Source organism: Streptopelia decaocto (assembly GCF_964273445.1).
Source record: "Streptopelia decaocto genome assembly, chromosome: 27".
Taxonomy (NCBI): domain Eukaryota; kingdom Metazoa; phylum Chordata; class Aves; order Columbiformes; family Columbidae; genus Streptopelia; species Streptopelia decaocto.
In genome coordinates this window covers 1,026,584-1,053,258 of record NC_138682.1, presented here as the reverse complement: position 1 = coordinate 1,053,258, position 26,675 = coordinate 1,026,584, and the positions used below count along the sequence as shown (strand labels likewise).

Here is a 26,675-nt window from a genome sequence, read left to right as displayed (position 1 = left end):
GCGCTGCCACGGGGACGGGGGGGGAACCGGGGCCGGTCCCGTTTTTGTCCCCGGTTGACCGAGGAGCCGCCGTCCAGCTGGAGGGACCGAAAAGCTTTATCGGGGCGAGGCTGGGGCGTCTCAGGGGCTGGTGGCACCGGGAGGGAGGCGTCACGAAGCCAAAGTCAACCCCCCCCGCCCCCAAATTCAACAAGGACCTTGTTTTCCTTCCATTTTTTTCTCGTTTACTTACATTAAATACAGCGGTTGTTGAGTTCTGTTATCATGATTTGTTATTTGAATGCGAGGGAGGAGCTTTCTCAAAGAAAACAAAATTAAAACCCAAAGAGGAATAATTACGGGAGAAGAAGCAAGAAAGAGCGAGAAAAGCTGCAGCGTCCCCCGTTTGGTCCGGGGTGGGGGGCGCGGGAGGATGGGGGTCACCGCTCGGGGTCCCCACACACCCTGCTTAAAGAGTCATCAATATTATGGGGGGGGCTCCGCCAACCGGACCCCACCCCAAAGCAAAACAAAGCCCAAACCGTTCCCTGTGGGGGCGGGGAGGGGGTTTCTCTGCCCACCCCCCCCCCCCCGGGTGGGGGTTTCATTGGGGATGGGTCCCTCCACCCCACAACCACAGCCCCCCCCACCCCCCGCCCAGGACCAAAGGAAAAACCACCCAAAAATGGGGCATTTCCAGGAGTAAAGTGCAAACCAGAGATCGGGGAGGGGGCACGGGGTACAGGGGTACCCCCCCCCCCCCATTAAACACCCCCAGGCACGTCCGATCCTCCAGCAAAAAACAACAAGAAAAAGGCCACCCGGGAAGAAATTGAGGACGCTGCAGCTTTTCTCCCCCCCCCCGGCAGCAAAACGGGAGAAATGGGGCGAGGGGGGGCAGGAAACAAACCAAAAATAATACAAATTATAAAGGAATCCACGCCAGGACCCCGAGTTTTCCGGGGTCTCCGGTTCGTCCAACGTGAAAAAGCAGAGGGGGGGCGGGGAAGGGAAGATGATGGAGAAAAAAACCAACAAAAAAACCCCCAAAACGAACCAAAAATGAGAAGATCAGGGCGCTATTTGCACCTATAATACAAAGTGAAGAAGAGTTTGTCGTCCTCGGTTGGTTTCTCGACGTTAAGTCCCCGGCGGCTCTCGGTGCTGACGGTGTCTGGTGGCGGTTTCGAAGCGTTAAAAAGTGCCGTTAAAGGAGGGAGGTTGTTTTTTTGGGGGGGGGCGGGGGGGCGCTCCGGGCTCTTCCTCAGTTGCTACAGCACTGGCTCCGGCTCTGCGGGTTCTGCTCGTGCAGGTCGACCCCCCGGCTGCGGCCCCCGGCGCCCCCCGTGCTCTGCGGCTCCGTCTTTGGCAGCTTCTTGGCTATGGGGGGGGGGGAAAAATGGGGTGATGGGGATGGTGACGTTCACCGCGGTCATGGAGCCCCCCCCGGGGCTGAGGAGCCGTTACCTTCGAGCTCTGGGAGGGAAAAGGCTCCAGCTCTGCTTGGGCCCCCCAAAACCCCTCTGGACCTCAGGTAGACCCCCAAAAACCCCTCCTTTGTCCCTCATTGATGGCCAAGAGGTCATTGATGGCCAACAAGATGTTGGTGATGTCCATGGCCAACAACCCCGCCTAGGGATTGAGAAGCTGTTTCCTTTGAGCTCTTGGAGGGAAAAGGCTCCAGCTCTGCTTGGCCCCCCCAAAACCCCTCTGGACCTCAGATAGACCCCCAAAAACCCCTCCTTGGTCCCTCATTGATGGCCAAGAGGTCATTGATGTTCATGGCCAACAACCCTCCCTGGGGATGAGAAGCTGTTTCCGTCAAACTCTTGGAGGGAAAAAGCTCTGGCTTTGCTTGGCCCCCCCAAAAACCCCTCTGGACCTCGGGTAGACCCCCCAAAACTCCTCCCTGATGGCCAACACGATGTTGTTGATGTCCATGGCCAACAACCCTCCCTGGGGACGAGGAGCCGCTTCCTTCGAGCTCTTTGAGTGACCAAGCTCCAGCTCTGCTTGGCCCCCCCAAAACCCCTGCGGACCCTGTGCAGACCCCCCGCCAACCCTCAAAACCCCCCTGACCCCCCCAGCCCCTCACCGATGGCCAAGAAGAGATCGTTGACGTTCATGGCCGTCTTGGCCGACGTCTCCATGAACAAGAGGCTGTTGTCGTCGGCGTACGCCTGCGCCTCCTGCGAGAGACGGGCGGGGGGCCGGTTACCGAATTCCCCCCCCAGGGCGGGGACGGGGATGGGGACAGGAGGTGACAGTGTCCCCCGGGGGGGTGACACTCACCTCGTACTCCACCATGCGCTTGCTGGCCAGGTCGGCCTTGTTGCCGGCCAGGGCGATGACGATGCTGGGGCTGGCCTGGCGCTGCAGCTCCTTCACCCAGGTCTTGGCGCGCGCGAAGGTTTCCTGCAAATTATGGGGGGGTCAGCACAAGGGGGGGACGTAGAGACCCCCCCCCAAGACACCAGCACACCCGGAGCTGCATGGGTTTCGCTATCGGGGGGTTTAACCACAGTGCTGCTTGTTTAATTGGTTAATTAATGAATGAAGGGACAGTGAACCCTCAGCAAGGTGAGTTCAGGGAAGGGCGGTGGAGCTGGGGAAGGAGGTTGAGGTTGGAAATTAGGGGAAATGTGTTAATTAAAGGGTCATTGGGCACTGAACAGGCTGCCCAGGGCAGTGGTGGAGTCACCATCGCTATGGGGTTGAACAGATGAGGGGACACTTTAGTGACAGTGTCAGGGTAACAGTTGGACCCAATCTTTGGGCTTTTCCACCCAAAATGATTCAGTGATTCCATGAGACAAAGACACTGGAGGCTCTGGAGCATCTTCCTGAGCGGGAAAAGACGTGAGAGCCGCGGAGAAGCCGAGAGGGACCGTGTTGATGCGAGAAACATCTTGAGATATGGACCCAACTTTGACCACGAGGGGCGACGGGCACAGCCCGAAACACGGGGGGAGCGAGCGGGTGACCCCCAAGCCGTCCGTGAGTCCGTCCGCACCTGGTTGGTGATGTCGTAGACCACGATGGCGGCCTGAGCGCCCCGGTAGTACATGGGGGCCAGGCTGTGGTACCGCTCCTGCCCGGCCGTGTCCCAGATCTCGAACTTCACCGTCGTGTCGTCCAGGCAGACGGATTGTGTGAGAAACGCGGCTGTGGAGCGGGGGGGGGAACAAAAACAACAGCGTTAGCATCGCCCCGCTCACCCCAACGCGCGGCGGGGACCTTCCGCACCCCAAACGTAGCGCTGGGGACACCCCGACCCCTCGGCGGGACCGGTTGGTGGAGGAGGCGTCGGTGACATTGTGACAAATCACATAGATGAGGGGGGTCGGTGTTTTGCTCCAAACCAAATCCCCACGATGCTCGTCAGCTGCGGGTTACACCACCGCAATTAAACGCCTTTGAAAATGAACTGAAATATGTTCATTTGGCCCCTAATGCAGCTCGTAACCCGCTCCGCTAAAGCGCCTGAGACCGCGGGACAGCGCTCGGTGGTGCTTAACACCGATAAAACACATGGTTATATTGTAAAAATACACCGAAACGGCGTTAAAAACAACGGTGGCGCGTTTCCTAATGTGCCCAAGACCGCAGGGCAGCGCTCGGTGGTGCTTAACACCGATAAAACGCATAGTTATATTGTAAAAATACACCGAAACGGCGTTAAAAACAACGGCGGCGCGTTTCCTAACGCGGCCGAGACCGTGGGACAGCGCTCGGTGGTGCTTAACACCGATGAAACACATGGTTATATTGTAAAAATACACCGAAACGGCGTTAAAAACAATGGCGGCGCGTTTCCTAATGCGCCCGAGACCATGGGACAGCGCTCGGTGGTGCTTAACACCGATGAAACACATGGTTATATTGTAAAAATACACCGAAACGGCGTTAAAAACAATGGCGGCGCGTTTCCTAATGCGCCCGAGACCATGGGACAGCGCTCGGTGGTGCTTAACACCGATGAAACACATGGTTATATTGTAAAAATACATCGAAATGGTGTTAAAACCAATGGCAGCGCGTTTCCTAACGCGGCCGAGACTGCGGGACAGCGCTCGGTGGTGCTTAACACCGATAAAACACATGGTTATATTGTAAAAATACACCGAAACGGCGTTAAAAACAATGGCGGCACGTTTCCTAACGCGGCCGAGACCGCGGGGCAGCTCTCGGGGGTGCTTAACACCGATAAAACACATGGTTATATTGTAAAAATACACCGAAATGGTGTTAAAACCAATGGCAGCGTGCTTCCTAACGCGGCCGAGACTGCGGGACAGCGCTCGGTGGTGCTTAACACCGATGAAACACATGGTTATATTGTAAAAATACACCGAAACGGCGTCAAAAACAATGGCAGCGCGTTTCCTAATGTGCCCGAGACCGCGGGGCAGCGCTCGGTGGTGCTTAACACCGATAAAACGCATAGTTATATTGTAAAAATACACCGAAACGGCGTCAAAAACAATGGTGGCGCGTTTCCTAATGTGCCCGAGACCATGGGACAGCGCTCGGTGGTGCTTAACACCGATAAAACGCATAGTTATATTGTAAAAATACACCGAAACGGCGTTAAAAACAATGGCGGCGCGTTTCCTAATGTGCCCGAGACCATGGGACAGCGCTCGGTGGTGCTTAACACCGATGAAACACATAGTTATATTGTAAAAATACACCGAAACGGCGTTAAAAACAATGGCGGCGCGTTTCCTAATGTGCCCGAGACCGCGGGGCAGCGCTCGGTGGTGCTTAACACCGATAAAACACATGGTTATATTGTAAAAATACATCGAAACGGTGTTAAAAACAACGGTGGCGCGTTTCCTAATGTGCCCAAGACTGCAGGGCAGCGCTCGGTGGTGCTTAACACGGATAAAACACATGGTTATATTGTAAAAATACACCGAAACGGCGTTAAAAACAACGGCGGCGCGTTTCCTAACGCGGCTGAGACCGCGGGGCAGCGCTCGGGGCTGCTTAACACCGATAAAACACATGGTTATATTGTAAAAATACACCGAAACGGCGTTAAAAACAACGGCGGCGCGTTTCCTAATGTGCCCAAGACCGCAGGGCAGCGCTCGGTGGTGCTTAACACCGATAAAACGCATAGTTATATTGTAAAAATACACCGAAACGGCGTTAAAAACAATGGCGGCACGTTTCCTAACGCGGCCGAGACCGCGGGGCAGCGCTCGGTGGTGCTTAACACCGATAAAACACATGGTTATATTGTAAAAATACACCGAAACGGCGTTAAAAACAATGGTGGCGTGTTTCCTAATGTGCCCGAGACCGCGGGGCAGCGCTCGGTGGTGCTTAACACGGATAAAACACATAGTTATATTGTAAAAATACACCGAAACGGCGTCAAAAACAACGGTGGCGCGTTTCCTAACGCCGCGAGCCTCTCGGTTTGGATCCAACGCGCTCCCCGAGCGGCGCGGGGGTTCGTTTTGGTGGAACCCGTGTTGATGTGCAACTCGGGGTGTCCCACAGGGACCCCCACGCGCTCCCACGGGGGTTCAGGTTTAACGGGGAGCTCAAGCGTCCCACTCACCGCCGATGGTGCTCTCCTGGTACTCGTGGAACTGGCCCTTGACGAAGCGCAGCACCAGGCTGGATTTCCCCACCGCCGACTCGCCCAGTAGCACCAGTTTGAACTGGCAGATCTTACTGGGCTGGGACTGCCCGTTCGGCCGGGCGGCTCCTCGGCTGCTCATGGCCTGGTCGCTGCTGCCGCTGCTGCCGGCGCCGCGCGCCCGGGGAACCGCAGAGCCGGGAGGGCACCGAGGGGGCGCTGGCTGCGGGGCTGGGCTGCGCTCGGCTGTCCTGGGGGGGGAAAGGGGAGATTTTGGGTGGGGAAGACCAAAGATTGAGTCCAAGCGTTCGCTAGCACTAAACAACCCCAAGAACGTCGTGTGTTCGACCCCCCAGGGGTGGCGACTCCGCTACAGCCTGTTCAACACCCCACAGCCCTTTGGGGCAGAAATCACCCCAAATTTACACTCTCAGCCTCCCCGGGGAGGGACAGAAACATCCACATCGTCGAGTCCAACCGCAACGCAACTAAAATGTCCCCATGAATGTCACCTGTTCACCCCCCACCCAGGGATGGTGGCTCCACCACCCCCCTGGGCAGCCTGTTCAATGCCCTTTGGGGCAGAAATCACCCCAAATTTGCCCCCTCAGCCTCCCCTGGTGCAACGTGAGGCCGTTTCCTCTTCTACAAGTTGTTTTCCCGGTTTCTCCAGCATCACCTTAATTTCATCAAATCACAGAATCATTTCAGTTGGAACAGACCCTCAGGATCGTCGATCCAACCAGAACCCAACTCCAGCACTAAACCTAAACCCTAAACCTCGTCTGAACACCTTTTAAACCCCCCCAGGGATGGTGACTCCAGCCTGTTCAATGCCCAACAGCCCTTTAATAGATAAATTCTCCCAAATTTCCAACCTCAACCCCTTTCCCAGCTCCGTTCCCTTCTCCGAACTCACTCCAGCACCCCAAATGTTCTCTCCATCCTCCTCCGGCTCCACCAAGGGATTAAGATGAGACCACCCAAATTCAGCTCCTTACAGACCATGTGGGGGTCCAGCCAAGCCGCAGCCCCCCCAGGATAAGGGGGTTACCCCCCAAACCATCCCGGCACCAGGTGAAACTCAGCGGCTGCGCTGACCTATAGAGCCCCACGGCTCTTGTTGGCGCAGCCACGATCGCCACGAGCCGCCGGTTGAGCGAGATTTAAGAAGCGGGATGAACCCCCCGTCCCGGGGAGGCAGCAAAAGGCTCCCCCGGTGCCCAACGAGGTTCGGGGAGCCCCATGGAGCCCCCTCGCTCCATCTGGGACCCCCGACGGCACCGGGGGCAGCACCGGGAGCCGCGGATTCCTGGCTGGGGGGGGTTGCGACACCCCGGCTGCGTTAACCCCCTTCCCACCCCCAGCGACACTTTCCTCCATCCCAAGCGCATTGGAGGGCTCAGCCCCATGCGGATTCACCCGGCGGGTGCTGGAGGGTCCCCAGGGTTTGCAAACGGAGCCGGTGGAGCTGCCAAGCCCCGCAGAGTTGCCCCATGGCTCTTGGAATTGGTCCGGAGCAAAGGATCTTCTTGGGGGGGGGTGGGCAGAGCAGCATCCGTGGGTCCCCAGCAGCATCGGGGGGTCCCCCAGCAGTGTCCATGGGTCCCCAACAGCATCGGGGGGTCCCCCAGCAGCGTCCATGGGTGCCCCAGCAACATCGGGGGGTCCCCAGCAACATCGGGGGGTCCCCAGCAGCATCGGGGGGTCCCCCAGCAGCATCGGGGGGTCCCCCAGCAGTGTCCATGGGTCCCCAGCAACATCGGGGGGTCCCCAGCAACATCGGGGGGTCCCCAGCAGCATCGGGGGGTTCCCCAGCAGCGCCCATGGGTCCCCAGCAGCAGCATCGGGGGGTCCCCAGCAGCATCGGGGGGTCCCCAGCAACATCGGGGGGTCCCCCAGCAACATCGGGGGGTCCCCCAGCAACGCCCATGGGTCCCCAGCAGCAGCATCGGGGGGTCCCCAGCAGAATCGGAGGGTCCCCAGCAACATCGGGGGGGTCCCCAGCAACATCGGGGGGGTCCCCAGCAGCATCGGGGGGTCCCCAGCAGCATCGGGGGGTCCCCAGCAGCGTCCATGGGTCCCCAGCAGCATCGCCCATGGGTCCCCAACAGCATCGGGGGGTCCCCAGCAGCATCGAGGGGTCCCCAGCAGAATCGGGGGGTCCCCAACAGCGTCCATGGGTCCCCAGTAGCATCGCCCATGGGGTCCCCAGCAGCACCCATAGGGTCCCCAGCCCCGGGTCCCCCGTGTCACCCCGCCCAGCAGCGGCTCCGGAGCACAAACAGGCGCGGGACGGAGCCCCGTGTCCCGTCACGGGGGGGGGAACACGGGCGCCCCGCAGCCCCCCCGGGGCAGCGCCGGGGGCTCCGCCGCTCCCTCCCCCGCTCCCCACACGGGCGGGTTTGACAGCGGAGCCCGCACACCCGGGGGGGTCCCGGACCCCCCCAGCAGCACCGCGGTGACACCGGGAGCCCCGCGGCACGGGCCGCCCCCCGGAAGGACCGAGACCCCGCGGCTCCGGGGCGGCCGAGCCGCGGGCATCCAGCTCCGGCAGCCACGGGCAGGGGGACGCGGCCCGGCCCGCCGCCCCGCGAGCCCCGCCCGGCCCCCGGCGCCGCCCCGGCCCTCCCGCGGCCCCCGGAGCCGCCCCCGGAGCCGCCCGGTCCCGGCCCGGCCCCCCCGGTACCTCGGCCCGGCCCGTCGCGGCCCCCGAGCGCACAAACAGCAGCTCAACCAAACCCTCCTGGCGCGGGGCGGGATTAAGAGGCGGCTCCACCAATCGACGGCTCGCAGCGGGGTGGCGGGCTCGCCCCTTCCGCTCGGCTGAGCCAATGGGAAAAGCGGAGAGCGCGTCGCTGCCCCGCCCCGCGTAGGAGAGCCAGTTGACGGCGGGGAGGGGCGGATGGGCAGCGCCTCGAAGCCAATGGGAGCGAAGGGAGCGGCTGGCCAATGGTCAAGGTGGACGTCACGAAAGAGGCGGGGTTTAAAGTGAGTGAAGGGGAGCGAGGCCAACAGGAAGCGCTGTAGAGTAGGGGGGCGGCACCAACAACAAATAAGGTGACTTAAGGGGGAGGAACCCCGCGGGGGCGGAAGCCAATTAAACGCAGGACACCGCCGCGCTGCCCAATCACAGGGCAGAAAGCGCCCAGGCCGACCAGCCCGAGGCCAGCGGCGCGATGAGTGGCGCGCCCGCTGGGCGGTGCCTCGCGGCCAATCACAGGCGCCGCTCTCCGTGAATGGCAGCTCGGGAACCGCGACCTCGGACCCCGTGGCGGCAGCGCCCTCGTCTGGGGGGGCGGGACCCGGCTCGGCCAATCACGGCGCTCCAGAGCGGCGGTGGGCGTGGCCACCACCGGGTGTGACGGTGGGCGGAGCCTCGCGGCGGTGGGCGGGGCGAAGGCGGAGGGGGCGCTGGGGGCTCCTATGGGGACATATAGCGGTTGGGGGGGACACATATGGGGCTACATAGAGCCACGGGGGCACCGATAAGACCCGTGTGGGGCCACAGGGTCTGGGGGGGGGTCTGGGCACCACTGGGGGTCCCCCAGGACACCTTTTGGTGGGGGGGGACAGACATGGGACAGACCCTGTGGGGTGATGGTGACACGGTTGGGCGCCCCCCCCCATCCCCCCCCCGCCCCCGTCCCCAGACACAGAGTCGGATTTTGGGTACAAAACTGCAGAAGTTACAAAAAATCGGTGAAGAAACCACAGGGAGGGGGGGGGCTGTAGGGGACCCCCCCATCAACCCCCCAACAACAGGAGGAGGATGGGGGGCCAAAGGTGCTCACCCCACCCCCCCCCAGCGCCGCTCCCAGGGCCCCCCCGGGGGGCTGTAAGTGCCGAAAGTCCAGGCGAGGTGGGAGGGGGGGGGGGGTCCCCACACCCTGTCCCGGGTTGGGGTGTGGGGAGGGTCCTGAGCCCCCCAGGGCAGCCGTCACCTCTCCCAGCGCAGCGATGGGGGCACAGACTCAGCTGGGACCCCCGCATACGGGGTGGGGGGGGGCGCTCAGAGCCGCAGGTGGGGGACAGCCCTGGTGACATCGCGGAAGAAGGGGTGTCCCAGCGCCGCCTTGGCCGAGATGCGCTTGTTGGGGTCGTAGTGCAGCATTTGCTGGGGGACGAGGGGACAGTGAGTTGGGGGGGGGTCCCAAGCACCCCCCACCCCCCCCAGTTTAACTCCCCCCACCCTGATTTTCTCACCGCCAGCAGCTTCCGCCCCTCCTCGTCCAGGGGGGGCACGACTTTGCCGAAGTCCTGCCGGGCCCACTTGGGGAAGCTGGGCTTGTAGTCGGGCATGGCGGTGACCCCGGGCCAGGCGGCCTCGTCCGGCGTCCCCAGCGTGCGGAAGATGCGGAACAGCTGGTCGATCTCCGAGTCCCCCGGGAACAGCGCGCGGCGGGTGATCTGGGGGGGGGGGGGTCACACAGAGTGGGGTCACCGTGACACCCCCCCGCAAACAACCGGGTCCCCCCGGGGTGTCGGCGGCACCCGGGACGTCCTGCCCTTTTGGTGGTGAAGCGCAGAGGGGATGGGTCCCCCTGTGTAAGGGGGGTCACATGCGGCCCCCCCACCCCGTGAGCCCTCACGCTGGCCCCTCGTGACCCCGTTTCCCCCCCCCGGGTGGTGGCGCGTGACGCTGAGCTCTGGGGGGGCTCACGTGGGCCCCCCCCGTGCCCACAAAGCCCCTTTATTCCCGGTGACGCCAGGGCTGAGCCGCAGCGGCGTCACCGCGACGGATCCGGGGGACACCCCATGTGTGGTGACCCCGGTGTCACCCTTGGGGGGGGGGTCCAGGAGGGCCGTGCACCCCCTCCCCATCACTCACCATCTCGGCGAAGATGCAGCCCAAGCTCCAGATGTCAACAGCTGTCGAGTAGTACTTGCAGCCCAGCAGGATCTCGGGGGCTCGGTACCAAAGCGTCACCACCTGCCGTGGGGACAAGGGACACACCATGGGCACCGTGTCCCCCCCAAAGCGCCCCCCACGTCCCCCCACACCCACCTCGTGGGTGTAGGTGCGCACGGGCACCCCGAAGGCGCGGGCCAGCCCGAAATCCGCCAGCTTGATGGCGCCGTCGGCGTTGATGAGCAGGTTCTGGGGCTTGAGGTCGCGGTGCAGCACGCGGTGAGCGTGGCAGAACGCCAGCCCCTGCAGCAGCTGGAACAGGTAGCTCTGCGGGGACGGGGGGGTCAGCGGGGATGGGGGGGGCCCGGAGTGCCCCCCACCAGAGGCTGGGACCCCCCCCACCTTGATGAGGGGCAGCGCGATGCCGCTGATGGAGGCCGAGTCCATGAACTTCTTCAGGTCCTGGTGCAGGAACTCGAAGACCAGGTAGAGCTTGTTCTCCGTGTGGATCACGTCCAGCAGCCTGGGGGGGGACAAAAGGGGGGCAGCGCCTGGGCCACGGGCACCCCATGGCCACGGGACACCCCACGGGCCCCTACGGGCAACCCCACGGCCATAGGACACCCCGTTGCTGTAGTCACCCCATGGCCACCAGACACCCCATGGCCGTGGGACACCCCACAGCCCTCCGTGGCCACCAAACACCCCATTGCTATGGTCACCCCATGGCCACAGCAACCCACAGTCACCCCACAGCCATGGGGCACCCCACATCCCCCCACAGTCACCCCATGGCCACAGCAACCCATGGTCACGACCCCCCACAGCCATGGGACACCCCACGTCTCCCCATAGCCACCAGACACCCCATGGTCACCCCACTGCCATGGGACACCCCATTGCTATGTCACCCTATGGCCACAGCACCCCACGGTCCCCCCCCTGCCATGGGACACCCACAGCCCCCCCATGGCCACAGCAGCCCATGGTCACGACCCCCCACAGCCATGGGACACCCCACAGCCCCCCACAGACACCCCACGGTCACGGGACACCCCCCAGCCATGGGACACCCCACGGCCACAGCTCGCCACGGCCCCCTGACCCCCCCAAGGCAGCACCGGGCCAGAACCAGCGCTGTGACACCCCCAGCCCCCCCGGAACCCCCTGGCCCCCCTCACTTGACGATATTGGGGTGATTCAGCTCCTTGAGCAGCGAGATCTCCCGGATGGCGGTGCTGGGGACACCCTCGGTTTCCCTGCGGGGACACGGGCTGAGCTCCGCTGCCCCCTCCCCGGTGCCCCCCCCGGCCCCGGACCCCCCCGGGACTTACGTGTCCAGCCGGATCTTCTTCAGCGCCACCACCTCCCCCGTCACCTTGTTCCGGGCCTTGTACACGACCCCGTACGTGCCCTCCCCGATCTTCTCCACCTTCTGGAAGTTCTCCATGGGGGGGCGGCTCCGGGGGGACCCCCGGTTGGGGGGACCCCGGGCCGGGGAGCGTCCGGGGCGGCCGCGGGGGGGGGTGGGGGTGGTGTTGTCCCCAAGTTGGGCGGGGGGGTGTCCCCAGGGGTCCCTGGGCGGGGGGGGGGGGGGCGGTCCCGGGTGCGTGGAACGATCGCGGCCGCCGCTTCCCCCCCGATCGCGCAACAACGTTGGCGGCGGCTCCGCCCACCCCCCCCCGCCGCTTCCCGCCTTCCGCCGGCCACGCCCCCCCCGCGCCCTCCCATTGGTTGGGCTCGCCGTGACGTCGCGAGCGGCGCGGGAGATCCCTTAAAGCGATAGGCACACCCGCGCGGGGCGGGGCGGCGGGGTTGATCCCGCACCGGGGTGGGGGGGGCCATGAGAGGGGGTCCCGGAACCGTCTGTGCCCGATCCCGCCTGGGTCAGCGGGCGGTACCGGAGGAACCGTCGCGGGCCCAGAACCAGCCCCACGGACGGGGCCGCGGCGGCATCGGCGGGGGGCACACACGGGGCTTTTGGGGTGTCCCGGCACCGTCCCGCACACGGCGTCCCACGGGCACGGTCTCGTACACGCGGTCCCACGGAATCAGACCCGGGCACGGGTGGGATCCCCCGGGCTGGGGCCGGTTTGGAGCTGGAAACGCGCCCCCCTCCTCCCCAAGCAGGAAAAATCGGGGTCCCCCGGCGTCTGGGGGACGGGGGTCCCTGTCTGTGTGTGACTCGGGTCCTCTGCGGCTGAGGGATCAGGGTCCCCCCGTGTGTGCGGGACGGGGGGTCCATCTCGGGGGGGGTGGTCCCCCGTGTGCACAGGGTTGGGGTCCCCTATGTGGGGGAAATCGGGGTCCCCCTGCACCCCATCGTGCACAACAGGGTGGCCCAGGCTCGGTGGGTCCCTATCCCCATCTCCCAGGACATGGGGACAAATCCATGTCCCCGGGGCCACCAGGACATGCTGAGCAGGGGGTGACACCCCCAAATCCTCTCCCCAAGCTGGGGGGGGGTCCCTGTGTCCCCCCAAAATGCCCCGGGGCGTGTGAGCGGGGCCGAGCGGAGGCCGCACACACGTGTACACACGTGCCCCCACGCAACTGAGCGGGGGGGACCTGGGTCCCCCCACCCTTTTGGGGTGGGACTATGCAAACGAAAGCCCCTTCAAATCCTCCCGTCCCCGTGTCCCCAGCCCCGGCAGCGCCCGAACGCGGGGGGGGAAACGAGGACTTTGTGACCATGAGGGTGCAGGGGGTGCTGGCGGTTTTGGGGACCCTCCTGGTCCTGGGTGCTGCTCAGCGGCGTAAGTGGGGTTTGGGGGGGACGCGATTGAGGGGGATGCAGGGCGGGAGGGGGTTACGAGGCTCTTTGGTGGGAGTGGGCACCCCCTAATAGCCAAATTCCATCGGAAGCACGATACGACCCCCTCTAATTCCCTGGAGGGGCTGCTTGGGAGCCGGGGAGGGGGGTCATTGTGGGGTCCCCGTCCTTCTGCTGGGTGTTGGGGGGGATTTACAGCCCCCCCGGGAGTGTGGTGGGATGTGGGGGGGATCTGCATCTGTGCATTTTCTGTAAATTGGGGGGACCCCCATGCAGCCTGTAAATGGGGGGCACCACATTCGTCTGTAAACGGGGGAGCCCCGTCTTTCTGTGAGTGAAGGGACACGGAGGGGACACAACAGCTCCCTGAGAGTGGGGGGGACACAGGGGGTACCTGGCAGCTCCTTTAGTGGTCACGGGTAGACCTGGCAACCCCCCGGGCGGGGTGTCGACCACAGGGTAGACCTGGCAGCCCCCAGAATGGGGGTCACAGGGTAGACTTGGCAGCCCCCATGATGGGGGGACACAGGGTGGATCTGGCAGCTTCTGGGAGTGGGGGCCATGGGGGAATCATCCCCACTGGGGCTGCCAGCACCGGCTCAGCTGAGCATCACATGAAAAGGCTTTGGGCAGCGCCGGCACCATGTGATGGGCTTTGCCCCACGCGCCGCTCGGCCCCGGCCCGTCACGTGTCCCCCGGGGTCCCCAGGGGTCCCTGCGGCTGGGGGGGACCTGGCTGGGTGCCCCACGGCGGTGTCACTGCCGTGGGTGCCACACGTGCCCTCTCGCCCTCGTCCTGCAGGATCCGGTGGCCGCGGCGGTGGCCGGGGACAGCCCTGGAGCGGGCGGCCGGCGCCGTTCCGCAGCTGGGACACGGGGCTGTACCGGCCGTGGCAGGAGGGGACGCCGCAGCAGCGGGACTGCTGGCGAGGTGGGTGCCGGGCGGGGGGCTGCAGCGTGGCCCTTGGGTGACACCCCTGGGTGACATCCCCGGGTGACATCCCGTGCCTGGCAGGCGGCGACGTCACCTTCGACATCAGCAACGACGCTCCCACCATGGCGGGCGCCGACGCCACCTTCTCCATCGCCCTGCGCTTCCCCGGCACGCAGGCGGTGCTGCCCGACGGCCGCGTCGTCTGGAGCCAGAACTGCACCGTCAACGGTCTGCACCCCCAAACCCCCCTGTGCCCCCCAACCCGCAGCACCCGTCTCATCACCGTCCCTCTCCACAGGCACCCGCGTCACCCAGGGGGACCCCGTTTTCCCGGAGCAGGCGGCCGATGGTGCCGACGGCGTCTTCCCCGATGGGGAACCCTTCCCCGAAAGCGCCCGGGACAAGCGCGGGAAATTCGTTTATGTCTGGTGGACGTGGGGTGAGGGCAATGGCTCCCATGGGGGTCCGGGGGGGTCCCCAGAGCCATGTCTGACCCCCCCGTCCCGCAGGGCGCTACTGGCAGGTGGTGGACGGTGCCACGTCCCAGCTGACGGTGGGGACGGCGGGGGTGGCCCTGGGCTCCTACACCATGGAGGTTGTCGTCTACCATTACCGCGGCCGCCAGAAGTTCATCCCCATCGGCCGCGCCAGCACCCAGTTCAGCATCACCGGTGGGTGCCAGGGCTGGGGACACGGGGGGACAAGGTGGGGACACAGGTGCTCATGGTGGCCTCTGTGTCCCCAACCCAACCAGGTGCCCTTTGCAGTGGTGCTGGGGCTGGGGGTGTGACATGATGTGTCCCTAACCTAACCGGGTGTCCCTTGCGGTGGGTGCCAGGGCTGGGACGGGGGGGGACATGGTGGGGACACGGTGGGGACACAGGAGCTGATGGTGTCACTGTTGTCCCGACTCAGACCATGTGCCATTCACGGTGGCATCAGGACTGGGGATGGAGGGGACACATGAGTTGATGTTGTCCTGTGTGTCCCCAACCAGACCAGGTGTCTTTTTTGGTAGTGCCAGGGTTGGGGACGCAGGGGGACACGGTGGGGACACATGAGCTGATGGTGGCCCGTGTGTCCCCACCCAGACCAGGTGCCATTCATAATGGCCCCAGGGCTGTGGATGGGGGGGACACATGAGTTGACGTCATCCTGTGTGTCCCCAACCAGACCAGGTGTCTTTTGTGGTGGTGCCAGCGTTGGGGACACAGTGGGGACACATGAGTTGACATCATCCCGTGTGTCCCCAACCAGACCAGGTGCCATTCATGTTGGCCCCAGGGCTATGGACAGAGGGGACACATGAGTTGACATCATCTCATGTGTCCCCAACCAGACCAGGTGCCACTCATGTTGGCCCCAGGGCTGTGGATGGGGGGGAGACATGAGTTGACGTCATCCCGTGTGTCCCCAACCAGACCAGGTGCCACTCATGTTGGCCCCAGGGCTGCGGACAGGGGGGGACACATGAGTTGACATCATCCTGCGTGTCCCCACCCACCCCAGGCGCCCTTTGCAGCGGGGCCAGCGGCGCCACGATGTGTCCGCAAGCCCTGACGGTGTCCCCGTTGTCCCCGCGCAGACCAGGTGCCGTTCGCGGTGGAGGTGACGCAGGTGCAGGACGCGGCGGGCGCCGGGCGCTTCGTGCGGAACCGCGCGGTGGCCTTTGCCGTGCGGCTGCACGACCCCAGCGGGTACCTGCGCCACGCCGACCTCGCCTACTCCTGGGACTTCGGGGACCAGAGCGGGACCCTCATCTCCCGCAGCGCCACCGTCACCCACACCTACCTGGACACCGGCTCCTTCACCGCCCGCCTGGTGCTGCAGGCGGCCATCCCCGTCACCCCCTGCGGCACCTCGGTGGCCCCCGCCGGGGACCCCACCACGCAGCCCTCGGTGACAACGCAGCCCGCTGGTGGCACCACGCCGGGCGGGGGAAGCACCGCCGGGGTGACCAGCACCGGTAAGGGAGCACCGAGCACCCCCCGCCGTGGGTGACGAGTGTCCCCGGGGTGTCGCAGGTCACCTCCCCATCGTCACTGTCCCCACAGAACCTGAAGGCTCCGGCACGTCAGCGGAGCCCACGGGGGGGTCGGTGGCCGTGCCATCGGAGCTGGCTGTCACTGAGCCCTTGGTCCCCGCTGTCACCGAGTCCTCGGTCCCCGTGGCCACCGAGCCCTTGGCCCCCGTGGTCACCGACCCCGTCCTCCCGGCGCTCAGCACCTCGGCGGGTACCGACCCCCAGCTCCCCACCTCGGTGGCCGCGGCTGGGGACGCTCTGGTCACCTCGGTCCCCACGGCTGCGCAGGGGACGGTGGCGGCTGCAGGTGGGTGCTGATAATGTCCCCAAGGGTTTGGTGTCCCCACAGCCCTTCCCCAGCCTCTTCCCGATGTCCTGCAGATGTGGCGACATCTGGATGCACATCTGGGTCCTGATAATGTCCCCAAGGGCTTGGTGTCCCCACAGCCCTTCCCCAGCCTCTTCCTTACGTCCTTCAGATGCGGTGACATCTGGAGCCACATCTGGAGCAACGGCGGCATCCGCAACCGGAACCACAGCTGGAATCCTGGTTGAAGCCACAGCTGGAGCGACCGCAGGGGGCGCAGCTGCATCCATGGCCGCCGCCACATCTGGAGCCGCAACTGGAGGCACATCTGGACCCACAGCTGTCCCCGAGGCCACCGCCGAGCCGCTGGTGCTGGTGAAGCGCCAGGCGCCGGCCGACGAGCCCACCGGCTGCGTCCTGTACCGCTACGGCACCTTCGCCACCCAGCTCGAGATCGTCCGTGAGTGGGGGGCCCGGGGGGGTCCCAGGGGTCCTGGGGAGGTCCTGGGGGGGGTCCCAGAGGGGCCAAACCCACCACCGCGTCATATTGCAGAGGGGATCGAGAGCGTGGCCATCGTGCAGGTGGTGCCGGTGGCCGCGGCGAGCGGCGAGAGCGGCGTGGAGCTGACGGTGACGTGCGAGGGGAGGTGAGGACACGGCGGTGACACCGGGACGGGCACGGGGACCGCGGCGGGGGGGCCGTGGTGACCTGTTTTCCCCCCGCAGCCCCCCAGAGGAGGTTTGCACCGTGGTGGCGGACGCCGAGTGCCAGACGGCGCAGGCGCAGACGTGCTCGGCGGTGGCGGCGGCACCCGGGTGTCACCTCGTCCTGCGCCAGGACTTCAACGGCTCCGGCGTCTTCTGCCTCAACGTGTCCCTGGCCAACGCCAACGGGCTGGCGGTCGCCAGCGCCCGCGTGGCCGTGGGAGGTGGGACCGCGGCGTTGGGTGGCGGGGGGACACAGGGGGACGTGGGGGGTGCTGAGCTGGCGCTGTCCCCGCAGGTGACGTCCCCGCCGCCGGCAGGACCACGCTCGTGGTGGGGCTCGTGCTGATCGCTGCTGCGCTGGGCACCGCCGCATATACGTACCGGTGAGGGGGGGTCTCCATGGCATGGGGGGGCACCAGGATGTGGGGGGACATCATGGGCTGGCGGGACATCATGGGCTGGGGGGTCCCCCAAGACCTGGGGGGCACCATGGGCTTGGGGGGAACACCAGGATATGGGGGGGACATCATGGGGTGGGGGGGGACACTATAGATGGGGGGACACCAGGACCTGATGGGACGCACCATGGGCAGGGGGACATCATGGTCGGGGGGTCCCCCAAGACCTGGGGGGCACCATGGGCTTGGGGGGGACACCAGGATGGGGGGGGACACTATAGATGGGAGGATACCAGGACCTGATGGGGGGAACCATGGGCTGGGGGGACACCAGGGCTTAGGGGACACCACGGGCTCTGGGGGGGGGGGGCACCATGGCATGGGGGTCCATCAGGTCCTGGGAGCCACCACCACGACTTGGGGGGGCACCACCACGACTTGGGGGGGGCACCACCACGACCCCCCCCTCTTCTTCTCCTTCCCCCCCCAGCCGTGTGACGTACACCCCGCTGCTGGCCGCGGCCCCCCCGGCGCCCCCCCGTTCGCGGGGCTGGTTGCCCCCCGGCTCTGCCCTGCGGCTGCTGCTGCGCCAGGCGTTTGGGGGGGGCCCCAGCGGGGAGAGCAGCCCCCTGCTCCGCGCCAACACCGTCTGAGGGGGGGCCCCGCGCTGCCCCCCCAGGAGCCGGGGGGCTGCGGTTGTGGGGGGGGACACGCGGCACCCCCGACATTAAAGACTCAACTGGTGCCTCCGCCTGGTTGTGTTTTGGGGGGGCTGGGGGGTTTTGCTGGGGGGGGCTGAACCCGCTGCCCCCCCCATCACCACAACCAGCGCACATCTCATCACTTTATTACTGTGATAGGCACTTGGAATTGGGGAGGGGGGGAATAAATAGGGTGGGGGGGTCTGGCGTGAGGTGGGAGGGGTGTGTTCAGTCCCCCCCCAGCACCCACAGGCTGAGCACCCCGTGGTGGGGGGGACACAGGTGCCACCCCCTGATGTGGGGACACACAGTGTGGGGGGGTTGGTCTGTGTCCCCTGCCCGGGCGCAGCTCTGGGGGACTCTGTCCCCGCCCCGGGCCCCTCACACCTCGGGGGGGCCCTTCACCCCCCCCCCCCCCCCCGGGCCCCTCACACCTCGGGGGGGCCCTTTTTGAGGCCAAAGAATCCAGAGGCGCGGGGGGGGGGACCCATCAGCATCAGCGCTTGGTTCTTATGGGTGATCTTGATCTGCAAAAGAAACACTGGGGGAGGTCCCGGGGGGGGTCCCCCCACACCTGGGGGGGGGTCCCAAAAAGCTTGGGGGGGGGGGGCCACCAGCACCCCACTTTTTTTTTGCGGTGGGGGGGAACCACGTACCGTGCAGGGCGGCTGCATCCAGGGCTCCCCATCGATCTGCATGGGCAGGGGCTTCAGCGTCCTGCAAAATTGCAACCCCCCCCCGCCCCGTAACTCAATAAGTGCCCCCCCCAGGATGTCCCCTGTCCCCCCCCCGTCCCCCAGCCCCCCCCTCACCGCAGGGTGAGCTCGGAGCACGTCGCCAACCGCGTCCCCGCGCTCTTCAGCCCCGTGTAGATCTGCCCCATCTCCAGCACCCCCTCCAGCCCCACCACCTCCAGCCGCCCGTCGCTCACATCTGGGGGGCAAATAGAGATATGGGGGGGGTCAGCGTGGGGAGGAGGGGGGGGGGGGGGAAGAAGGGGGGGGCTCCCCACGCACCCTGCACGCAGGTCTTGAGGGTCTCGGCGTCAGTGATGGCGCCCGGGGGGCTCCGCGCCCCCCCCGGCGCTCGCTTGGTGTCCCCCCAAAGGTTGGAGCCTCCGTGGGTGCTGGGGATGTTGAGCACCGCCAGCCCCGCCAGCGCCGCGCTCAGCGCCACGGGGGTCCCGCAGCACTGGGGGGGGCACGTCAGGGTGGGGGGACATCACCCCTGACCCCCCCCCATCCCCACCCGGGACGGGGACCCCCTCACCTCCACGCTCAGAACCTCCTTCAGCTTCTTGCAGGTGGCGAAGATGGTCTCGGAGGTGGCGAATTCCAGGTACCACAGCTTGTTCTTCATCCTGGGGGGGGACAGAGTAAAGGGGGGGGTGGGGACACAGTGGGGGTGTGGGGACATTACGGGGGACACAGCGGGGGTGTCCCCACCCCACCTGCTGTTGAACTTCTCGGGGTATTTCTCCCGCATGACGTGGAACCGGTGGGCGATGGAGGCGTCCTGGGGGGGGGGGACGGGGGGTGGTGAGGTCCTGGGAGGAGGGGGGGGATAAATAACCCCCACACACACCCCCAGACCCCCCCCCACGCACCACCCCGATGGAGAAATAGTTGTTGATGATGTCGTAGGGCACCGGGTCCCCCGCGGCCGCCGCGTCCTCGGGGACAACGTGGATGCGCCAGCGGTCCAGGGGCACCGCGCTGCTGCCCTCCAGCTCCTGCAGGAGGCGCCCCAGGTCCTCCCCCGCGTACCCTGGGGGGGGCGGAGGGGTGTGAAATGGGGTGGGGGGGGCAGGGGGTGCGGGGGACCCCCCCAAATCAAACCCCAGAGCGCTCACCTCCCCCCCAGCGCAGGCAGCGCGCCAGGTCGTTACCGGTCCCCAAGGGCAGGATGGCGATGGGGGGGTGGCGGGGCAGGTTGGCTTTGTCTGGAAGGAAAGGGGGGGGCAAGGGGGTGAGCCCGGCCCTTCCGGGAGCGGCCCCCGCGGCCCCCGCGACAGGGCGAGGGGCGGGTGGGGACCGGGACCCCTCCGAGGGGACCCCCGGGGGTCCCACCCCGCCCGGCGGCTCCCGCTCCCGCAGCCCAAAATCGGCCCCGGCAGCTGCGGGGGGCGCAGGTGCCTCTGCCCGGGGGGCGGGACACCGAGTCCCGGCCCCGCCGATGCCACCGACCGACCCGCAGCCCGGGGGGGCTTTGCCGGTCCCGGTGTCCCCGCGGCCGTTGGGATCCCCCCGGTGGCGGCGCTGGAGACCGGGGCGGGGGGTCCCGGGCACCGGGATGGCACAGCGGCGGCATCGCGACCACGGGACCCTCGAGCGCTCCTGTCCCCGCAAGAGCTCCCGTGATTGTCGCGCATCCCGGGGACCCCCGAGCACCCCAGCAGCATCTGGGGGGTTCTGGGGGGGGCTTGGGGGTGTCAGCACCCACCGATGGCATCCAGGATCCAGCCCACGGTGCCGTCCCCGCCGCACACCAGGATGCGAAAATCCGGCACGTCCCGGAAGAAATTGAGGCTGGGGGGACAAGGGGGGGGTGTCAGACGACAATCCCCCCCCCAAACCGGGGTATCCCGCCCCCCCCCCCCCACTCACCCGGGGGTGGGTCCTCCCTGCTGCAGGTTATAAACCTGCCGGGGGTTGAGCAGATACTGGAACTTGCGCAGCACCCTGGGGGGGGCAGAGGGGGGCTGGGGGGGGGCCGGGCAGCCACCCCCCCAAGTGGGGAACCCCCCCAGGACCCCCATTTCCCCCCTTACCTCTCCCCCTGCTTCCCTCCGCTCTTGGGGTTGACGAAGACGAGGAGCGGGTGGGTGTTTGGGACGGGGCTGATCTGTGGGTGGGGGGGTCAGGACTGAGCCCCCCGGTCCCTGGGTGGGGGGGGACACGGAGAGGGGGGGACACACGGCTCACCCGCAGCACCTGCCCCTCGGGGGTGCTGAAACCCTGGGGGGGCTCGTCCCCCGTTGTCCCGCTGCCATCCCGCTGGCTGTCCTGCCGCTCCTGGGGACACCCCAATCCAGAAGGGGGGTCGGTAGAAGTTGGGGGGGGCAGCACCCATGGGACCCCCCCACTCACCAGCAGGACGGGGTAGATGGCGGCGGGGGGCAGGACGTGGTCCCGCAGCGCCCCGCAGTCACAGGCGGGGGGGACGAGGGACACGCACTCCTCGTGGATCTGGGGACAGGGCGGGGTGTGAGGACACTGGGGGGGACACAGGGACCCCCCCCATGCGGGGACACCCCACCTTGAGGTGGCACCACACGCAGTGGAGCCCCGTCAGGCTCTGGAAGCTCCGGATCTTCTTGTGGCAGCGCCCGCACTTGGCGGCGTCGCAGCCGCCCTGGACCCAGACGTGCGCCTGCACCTGCGAGTGTCACCAGTGTCACCCCCCTGTCACCCCTGTGTCACCCCCCTGTGTCACCTGGTCCCCTGCACATCACCTCCATGTCACCCCCATGTCACCTGGTCCCCTGCACATCACCCCCGTGTCATGTCTGTCCCCCCCCGTGTCACCTCTGCCACTCCTCGGTACCCCCCATGTCACGCCTGTCACCTCCCACATTCCCCTGTGTCACCCCCTGGGCCACCCCTCGTTATCCCCCGTGTCACTCTATCATCCCCTGTGTCACCCCTTGTAAACCCCCCCCATGACCCCCCTGTCACCCCCACCATATGGGTCTGGGGGCGGGGGGGGACTCAGACACCGGGTACCCCCCGAGTGGGTGGACAGACGGACAGACAGATTCACAGACGCTCAGCTCGGTGGACGAACAGGAGGGGGGGACACTGCGGGGGGCGGGTGGAGCAACGGGCGAGGGGACGGACAGCCGGGCGGACGGATGGACAGACCGACGGATGGACAGACCGACGGACGCTCACCCCGGCCTCGCGGCGGGACTTCGCGTACGTGCTGACGCAGCTGGGGGGCGCGCGGCGCGCGCAGCGCTCGTGCACCGTAAACCTGCACACTGGGCGGGGCGGGGGCGGGGCTAGACGCGCGCCACGCCCACTACCCCTCCCCGGCTCCGCCCATCACATCACCTGTCCCCGCCCCCGGACACACCCATCGACCACACCCTGTCACTGGCCACGCCCCTGCCACACCCTGTCCCCAACCCACCAGCCCCTGCTTGCGCAGCCCCAGCAGCAGCGCCCCTGTCCCCATGTCCCCTGTCCCCACCCCTGTCCCTGTGTCCCCATGCTGTCCCCTGTCCCCTGTGTCACTCACAGGTGCAGCTCAGCCCCTGCTTGCACAGCCCCAGCAGCAGCGCCCCATCCCCATGTCCCCTGTCTCCATCCCTGTCCCCATGTCCCCACGCTGTCCCCATGTCCCCACGCTGTCCCCTGTGCCACTCACGAGTGCAGCTCAGCCCCTGCTTGCACAGCCCCAGCAGCAGCACCCCATGCCCATGTCCCCTGTCCCCACCCCGTCCCTGTCCCCATGCTGTCCCCATGTCCCCACGCTGTCCCCGTGTCCCCACGCTGTCCCCTGTGCCACTCACGGGTGCAGCTCAGCCCCTGCTTGCGCAGCCCCAGCAGCAGCGCCCCTGTCCCCATATCCCCTGTCCCCATGCTGTCCCCATGTCCCCACGCTGTCCCCGTGTCCCCACGCTGTCCCCGTGTCCCCTGTGCCACTCACGGGTGCAGCTCAGCCCCTGCTTGCGCAGCCCCAGCAGCAGCGCCGCGCACACGTTGCAATACACGGGCCGGTTAAAATGCTTCAGCCGCCACCGGTGCTGCCCCTCGTCCTTCATGTGCTGGGGGGGGCACACCGGGGGGGTCAGAGCCAGGCCTGGGGGGGGTCCCTGCGCAGTGACACCCCCCGACTCACCCCCTCCAGGCCCAGCAGCACCAGCAGCGGGATGTTGGTGACCCCCCCCCGCAGCCACTCGGCCAGGGACACGGTCCCGCTGCCGTTGTAGTCGATCTCCCGCATCATCTCCTGCAGGATCTGGGATGGGGGGGGACACGGGACTCAGGGGGGGGTGACAGGGTTATGGGGGGGGACACAGACCCCCACACACACCCTCCCCATGCCCCCCCCCAGCCCCACTCACCGGCTTCAGCTCAGTGACGTCCCAGTCCAGGTACTGGGCCACCCGCATCATCTGGGTGATGATCCGATCCACCTCCTGGGGGGACAGTGTCAGCAGGATGGGGGGTCCCCACAGCCCCCCCCAAACCCCCCCAAGCCCCCCCCCCCCCCCACTCACCATACTGTCCAGGAGCCCATTTCCATCCTTGTCATACAGCTTGAAGGTGACTGGGGGGGACAGAGGGGACAGGGGGGTTGAGGGAATCCCAGTAGGTCCCTGGGGACCCCCCCACGGGGAGACCCCCCCCCCACTCACACTCCAGCTTGTCCTCGGGGCGCCCCCCCTCCAGCAGAGAGAAGTAGCAGGAGACATCCTTAATGCTGACGAGGTCGTTGCCTGTGGGGACAAACCCTGATGAGACCCCCCCTCCTCGAGGTGCCCCCCCGGACCCCCATTTGTCCCTCCGACCCCCCCTCACCCCCTTGGCCGCTCTGGAAGGAGGCGAAGAGGTGGCGGCACAGCGGCTCGGGGACATCGGCGGCGTCCAGGTAACTGCGCAGGAACAGCCTGAACCCCTCGAAATCCAGGCACTGGGGGGCACAGGGGGGGTCAAGCCGTGTCCCCCCACTTGGGGACACCCCGGGGGACACACGGGGACCCCACCTCGCCCTGGCGGTGCTGCGAGAAGGTCCCCCCGTCGCGGAAATCCCGCAGCACGTCCTGCACCTTCCTGCTGCTGTCTGGGGACAGAGGCGGCCGCGGGGGCTGCACACGCGTGTAACCCCGCCCCCCACGCGTGGAAACCCCCACGCACACGCGTGTGCAGGTGTGTACGGGGTGGCCGCCCCCCCCCCAAAAACAGGTGTCCCTCCCAAATCACTCACAGTCCAGGTACTTCTGCAGCTGCGCAAACTCCTGGGGGCTCAGGGTGGCCCACTCGGGGGCGACCTCCATGGTGGGGACACGGGGACACCCCCGGTTCTGCGGGTGACACGGGGACCGTTTCTCGGCACCCGCCCCCGGGGCGGCACCGGATGCTCCGGGACTTCCCCGGTGCCTCTTCCTCCCCCTTCTCGGTCTCGCCCGTTCCGAGCCGTCCCGGACCCCCCACCCGGGGCATCCCCGTCCATCCGGTACCGCCCAGTAGCGCCCGGTAACGTCCGGTTCCGCCCGGTGCCGCCCCGCCGGACCCCCCGGGCTATCCCGTACCCACCCCGGTACCAGCCGGTACCGGCCGTTAACGTCCGGTACAGCCCGGTACCGCCCTGCCGGACCCTACCTCGGCGCATCCTGCCCCCCCGGTACAACCCGGTACCACCCGGTACTTCCCGGTACCGCCCAGTGCCGTCCGGTGCAACCCAGTACAACCCGGTACTTCCCGGTACCGCCCGGGCCGGCCCCGTACCGCCCAGTACAGGCCGGTACCGTCCGGTCCAACCCGGTACTTCCCGGTGCCGCCCGGGTACAACCCGGCACTTCCCGGTACCGCCCGTTCCGAGCCGCCCCGCCCCGCCGGACCCCCCCGGTGCCGCCGCCCGGTCCGTACCTGGTGGGTCCCGGCAGCGGCTGTTCCCGGCCCGGCCCCGTGACATCAGAGCCGGCGGGGCGGGGGCGGCACCGGCCGCACGTGCTGGGGATGAGGGGAGCCACAGCCCCGCCCCGGGGACACCCCCCGGTATCACCCCCCCCCACCCGGTACCGGAGCCGCCGGGGTGGGGGCGACGGGGGGGCACGGAGCGGGGAGCGCCCCGGGGAGCCCCCCACCGCACCGGGGGGGCGGCGGGCGGGGGTACGGGGACCCCCCCGGTTGGAAACACCGAGGTGGCGGCTGCCGCCCCGGTAGCGAACGGCGCCCACGGAGCCGCCCCCCGTCCGTGGGGACCGGGGGGGGCACCTGAGGGTTTGGGGGCCCCCCCGGGGCGGCGTTGGGACTCGAAACCGCGTGTGGGAGCGGCGGGGGGGGGGGGGACAGAAGGTGGTGGGGGACAGGACGTTTGGGGACACACACGACATGGGGGACATGCGACGGGGGGGGGGGCGGACGTGACATAGCGGGGGACACACAGGACGCTCGAGGCCCCCGGGTGGGGGGTCACGGAGGGGACAATTCGGGGACCCCCATTGCATCGCATCCCCCCCGCGGCGGCGCCGCTTCCGCCCCCCCGCGCTATCTCGGGTGCGATCGGAGCCGGCGGTGGCGGTTTGGGGGTTCGCGTCCCGCAGGCGGCGGAACCTCAGGGGACGGGGGGGGACACACACACGCGTGTCCCCGCTGCCCCCCCAAGAACAAAAACCCCTCACATGGGGGGGCGCGGCCACTGACCCCGCCCAGGGCCGCGGGGGACAGAGGACGGGACTTGGGGGACACGGCGATGGGCACAAGGAGGGGTGGCCCGGCCTGCGGTCGCTATGACAACGCCAGGGGGCTGGGGGGGGGTCCGCCGGTGTATGCCGGGAGTGGGGGCGCTGCCCCTTTAAAACCAAAATGGCCGCCGGCCGCGGGGCGGGGCCTGGGAGGCCGGAAGTGTTGTCGCCCTCGCAAGATGGCGCCGCCCGGTGTGAGTGAGCGGACCGGGGAGCGCGGAGCCGCTGCGGCCCCCGCGGCCCCGCCCGCCCCCCCGAACCCCCCCCGAGCCCCCCCCCGAGCCCCCCCCCGAGCCGCCCGGGAACGGGGTCTGGGGACACAGCGGGGGGGCGGGGGGGGGGGACACACCCATCCCGGCCAATCACAACACGTGTCCCCGCCCCGGGCCTGGCCACGCCCCCCGGGCCACACCCTGTCACTGGCCACGCCCCTGCCACACCCTGTCCCCAACCCACCGCCCCCACGACAATAATATAGATAAAAAGCATACATAAACACATCTAAATGTATATGTACAAATACATATATATATATATACAAAGATACAATACATGGAAAATGTATATCAATAAATATATATATATAAATGCATCTATTTGCACGCAGATCGCCCCGAGGCGCTTTGCATATTCAACGTGCTCTTCGTTCTCTTTCTATTCCACCCCGTGCGGAGAAGAGAGAAAGACAAGGTGACAGAGAGGGACAGGGAGACAGGCCAGGTGACAAAGACAGGCCGGGTTGGGGGACACGTCCCCAGTGCTGTCCCGGGTTGGGTGACATGTCCCCAGTGCCATCCCAGGTTGGGGGACATGTCCCCAGTGCTGTCCCAATGCCAGGGCAGATGTCCCCAGTGCTGTCCCGGTCTGGGTGACATGTCCCCAGTGCTGTCCCAATGCCAGAGCAGATGGGGGACATGTCCCCAGTGCTGTCCTGGGTTGGGGGACATGTCCCCAGTGCCATCCCAGGTTGGGGAACATGTCCCCAGT

At 66.7% G+C, this 26,675-nt stretch overlaps 4 protein-coding genes across 8 annotated transcripts; 1 reads left to right on the top strand and 3 right to left on the bottom strand.

The window, feature by feature from the left end:
- Nucleotides 1-198: 198 nt before the first annotated feature.
- On the bottom strand, nucleotides 199-8,376 carry RAB5B (RAB5B, member RAS oncogene family). The gene is made up of 6 exons (XM_082073464.1): nucleotides 8,268-8,376; nucleotides 5,558-5,829; nucleotides 2,993-3,144; nucleotides 2,272-2,394; nucleotides 2,075-2,168; nucleotides 199-1,359 (listed from the first exon to the last, which is right to left on the bottom strand). The coding sequence occupies exons 2-6, from the start codon at nucleotides 5,718-5,720 to the stop codon at nucleotides 1,244-1,246; spliced, it is 648 nt and encodes a 215-aa protein (XP_081929590.1). The 5' UTR covers nucleotides 5,721-5,829; nucleotides 8,268-8,376; the 3' UTR covers nucleotides 199-1,243.
- An 868-nt stretch (nucleotides 8,377-9,244) lies between these two features.
- On the bottom strand, nucleotides 9,245-12,008 carry CDK2 (cyclin dependent kinase 2). The gene is made up of 7 exons (XM_082073553.1): nucleotides 11,765-12,008; nucleotides 11,612-11,689; nucleotides 10,833-10,953; nucleotides 10,587-10,757; nucleotides 10,410-10,511; nucleotides 9,785-9,988; nucleotides 9,245-9,695 (listed from the first exon to the last, which is right to left on the bottom strand). Exons 1-7 carry the CDS (start codon nucleotides 11,878-11,880, stop codon nucleotides 9,591-9,593), a joined length of 897 nt encoding a protein of 298 aa, XP_081929679.1. The 5' UTR covers nucleotides 11,881-12,008; the 3' UTR covers nucleotides 9,245-9,590.
- Nucleotides 12,009-13,106: 1,098 nt separating this feature from the next.
- On the top strand, nucleotides 13,107-18,312 carry PMEL (premelanosome protein). The gene is made up of 12 exons (XM_082073699.1): nucleotides 13,107-13,186; nucleotides 14,006-14,134; nucleotides 14,219-14,365; nucleotides 14,436-14,576; nucleotides 14,647-14,808; nucleotides 15,723-16,103; nucleotides 16,192-16,467; nucleotides 16,640-16,927; nucleotides 17,021-17,114; nucleotides 17,194-17,396; nucleotides 17,471-17,558; nucleotides 18,064-18,312. The coding sequence occupies exons 1-12, from the start codon at nucleotides 13,123-13,125 to the stop codon at nucleotides 18,224-18,226; spliced, it is 2,136 nt and encodes a 711-aa protein (XP_081929825.1). The 5' UTR covers nucleotides 13,107-13,122; the 3' UTR covers nucleotides 18,227-18,312.
- An 11-nt stretch (nucleotides 18,313-18,323) lies between these two features.
- Nucleotides 18,324-25,027, bottom strand: DGKA (diacylglycerol kinase alpha). 5 transcript variants are annotated; one of them, XM_082073742.1, is made up of 24 exons: nucleotides 24,871-25,024; nucleotides 24,209-24,305; nucleotides 23,988-24,064; nucleotides 23,803-23,914; nucleotides 23,640-23,720; nucleotides 23,502-23,551; nucleotides 23,346-23,420; nucleotides 23,120-23,239; nucleotides 22,928-23,045; nucleotides 22,168-22,256; nucleotides 21,533-21,652; nucleotides 21,364-21,462; nucleotides 21,199-21,288; nucleotides 21,045-21,118; nucleotides 20,881-20,955; nucleotides 20,717-20,802; nucleotides 20,127-20,216; nucleotides 19,881-20,041; nucleotides 19,725-19,789; nucleotides 19,544-19,634; nucleotides 19,291-19,465; nucleotides 19,087-19,207; nucleotides 18,931-18,991; nucleotides 18,326-18,801 (listed from the first exon to the last, which is right to left on the bottom strand). In XM_082073742.1, the coding sequence occupies exons 2-24, from the start codon at nucleotides 24,276-24,278 to the stop codon at nucleotides 18,703-18,705; spliced, it is 2,199 nt and encodes a 732-aa protein (XP_081929868.1). In that variant the 5' UTR covers nucleotides 24,279-24,305; nucleotides 24,871-25,024; the 3' UTR covers nucleotides 18,326-18,702. The 5 variants fall into 5 exon arrangements, 4 of the variants coding, with proteins under 4 accessions (XP_081929870.1, XP_081929871.1, XP_081929869.1 ...); XM_082073744.1 differs by lacking the exon at nucleotides 19,881-20,041 and having other exon boundaries at nucleotides 18,324-18,801; nucleotides 20,881-20,975; nucleotides 24,871-25,027; XM_082073745.1 differs by lacking the exon at nucleotides 19,881-20,041 and having other exon boundaries at nucleotides 18,324-18,801; nucleotides 20,881-20,915; nucleotides 24,871-25,026.
- Between the last annotated feature and the right edge of the window lie 1,648 nt (nucleotides 25,028-26,675).

Excerpts from the sequence above, each read along its gene's own strand:
- RAB5B (XM_082073464.1), bottom strand. The coding sequence starts at position 5,720 with ATGAGCAGCCGAGGAGCCGCCCGGCCGAACGGGCAGTCCCAGCCCAGT. Across the intron at positions 2,395-2,992 it reads TCTACGACATCACCAACCAG|GAAACCTTCGCGCGCGCCAA; the intron begins GTGCGGACGGAC and ends CATAATTTGCAG. Across the intron at positions 2,169-2,271 it reads AGCGCATGGTGGAGTACGAG|GAGGCGCAGGCGTACGCCGA; the intron begins GTGAGTGTCACC and ends CGTCTCTCGCAG.
- CDK2 (XM_082073553.1), bottom strand. The coding sequence starts at position 11,880 with ATGGAGAACTTCCAGAAGGTGGAGAAGATCGGGGAGGGCACGTACGGG. Across the intron at positions 10,954-11,611 it reads AATCACCCCAATATCGTCAA|GCTGCTGGACGTGATCCACA; the intron begins GTGAGGGGGGCC and ends GTCCCCCCCCAG. Across the intron at positions 10,512-10,586 it reads TGCGCACCTACACCCACGAG|GTGGTGACGCTTTGGTACCG; the intron begins GTGGGTGTGGGG and ends TCCCCACGGCAG.
- PMEL (XM_082073699.1), top strand. The coding sequence starts at position 13,123 with ATGAGGGTGCAGGGGGTGCTGGCGGTTTTGGGGACCCTCCTGGTCCTG. Across the intron at positions 14,809-15,722 it reads CACCCAGTTCAGCATCACCG|ACCAGGTGCCGTTCGCGGTG; the intron begins GTGGGTGCCAGG and ends GTCCCCGCGCAG. Across the intron at positions 16,928-17,020 it reads CACCCAGCTCGAGATCGTCC|AGGGGATCGAGAGCGTGGCC; the intron begins GTGAGTGGGGGG and ends GTCATATTGCAG.
- DGKA (XM_082073742.1), bottom strand. The coding sequence starts at position 24,278 with ATGGAGGTCGCCCCCGAGTGGGCCACCCTGAGCCCCCAGGAGTTTGCG. Across the intron at positions 23,240-23,345 it reads ACGTCACTGAGCTGAAGCCG|ATCCTGCAGGAGATGATGCG; the intron begins GTGAGTGGGGCT and ends CCCCCATCCCAG. Across the intron at positions 19,635-19,724 it reads CCCGAGAAGTTCAACAGCAG|GATGAAGAACAAGCTGTGGT; the intron begins GTGGGGTGGGGA and ends GTCCCCCCCCAG.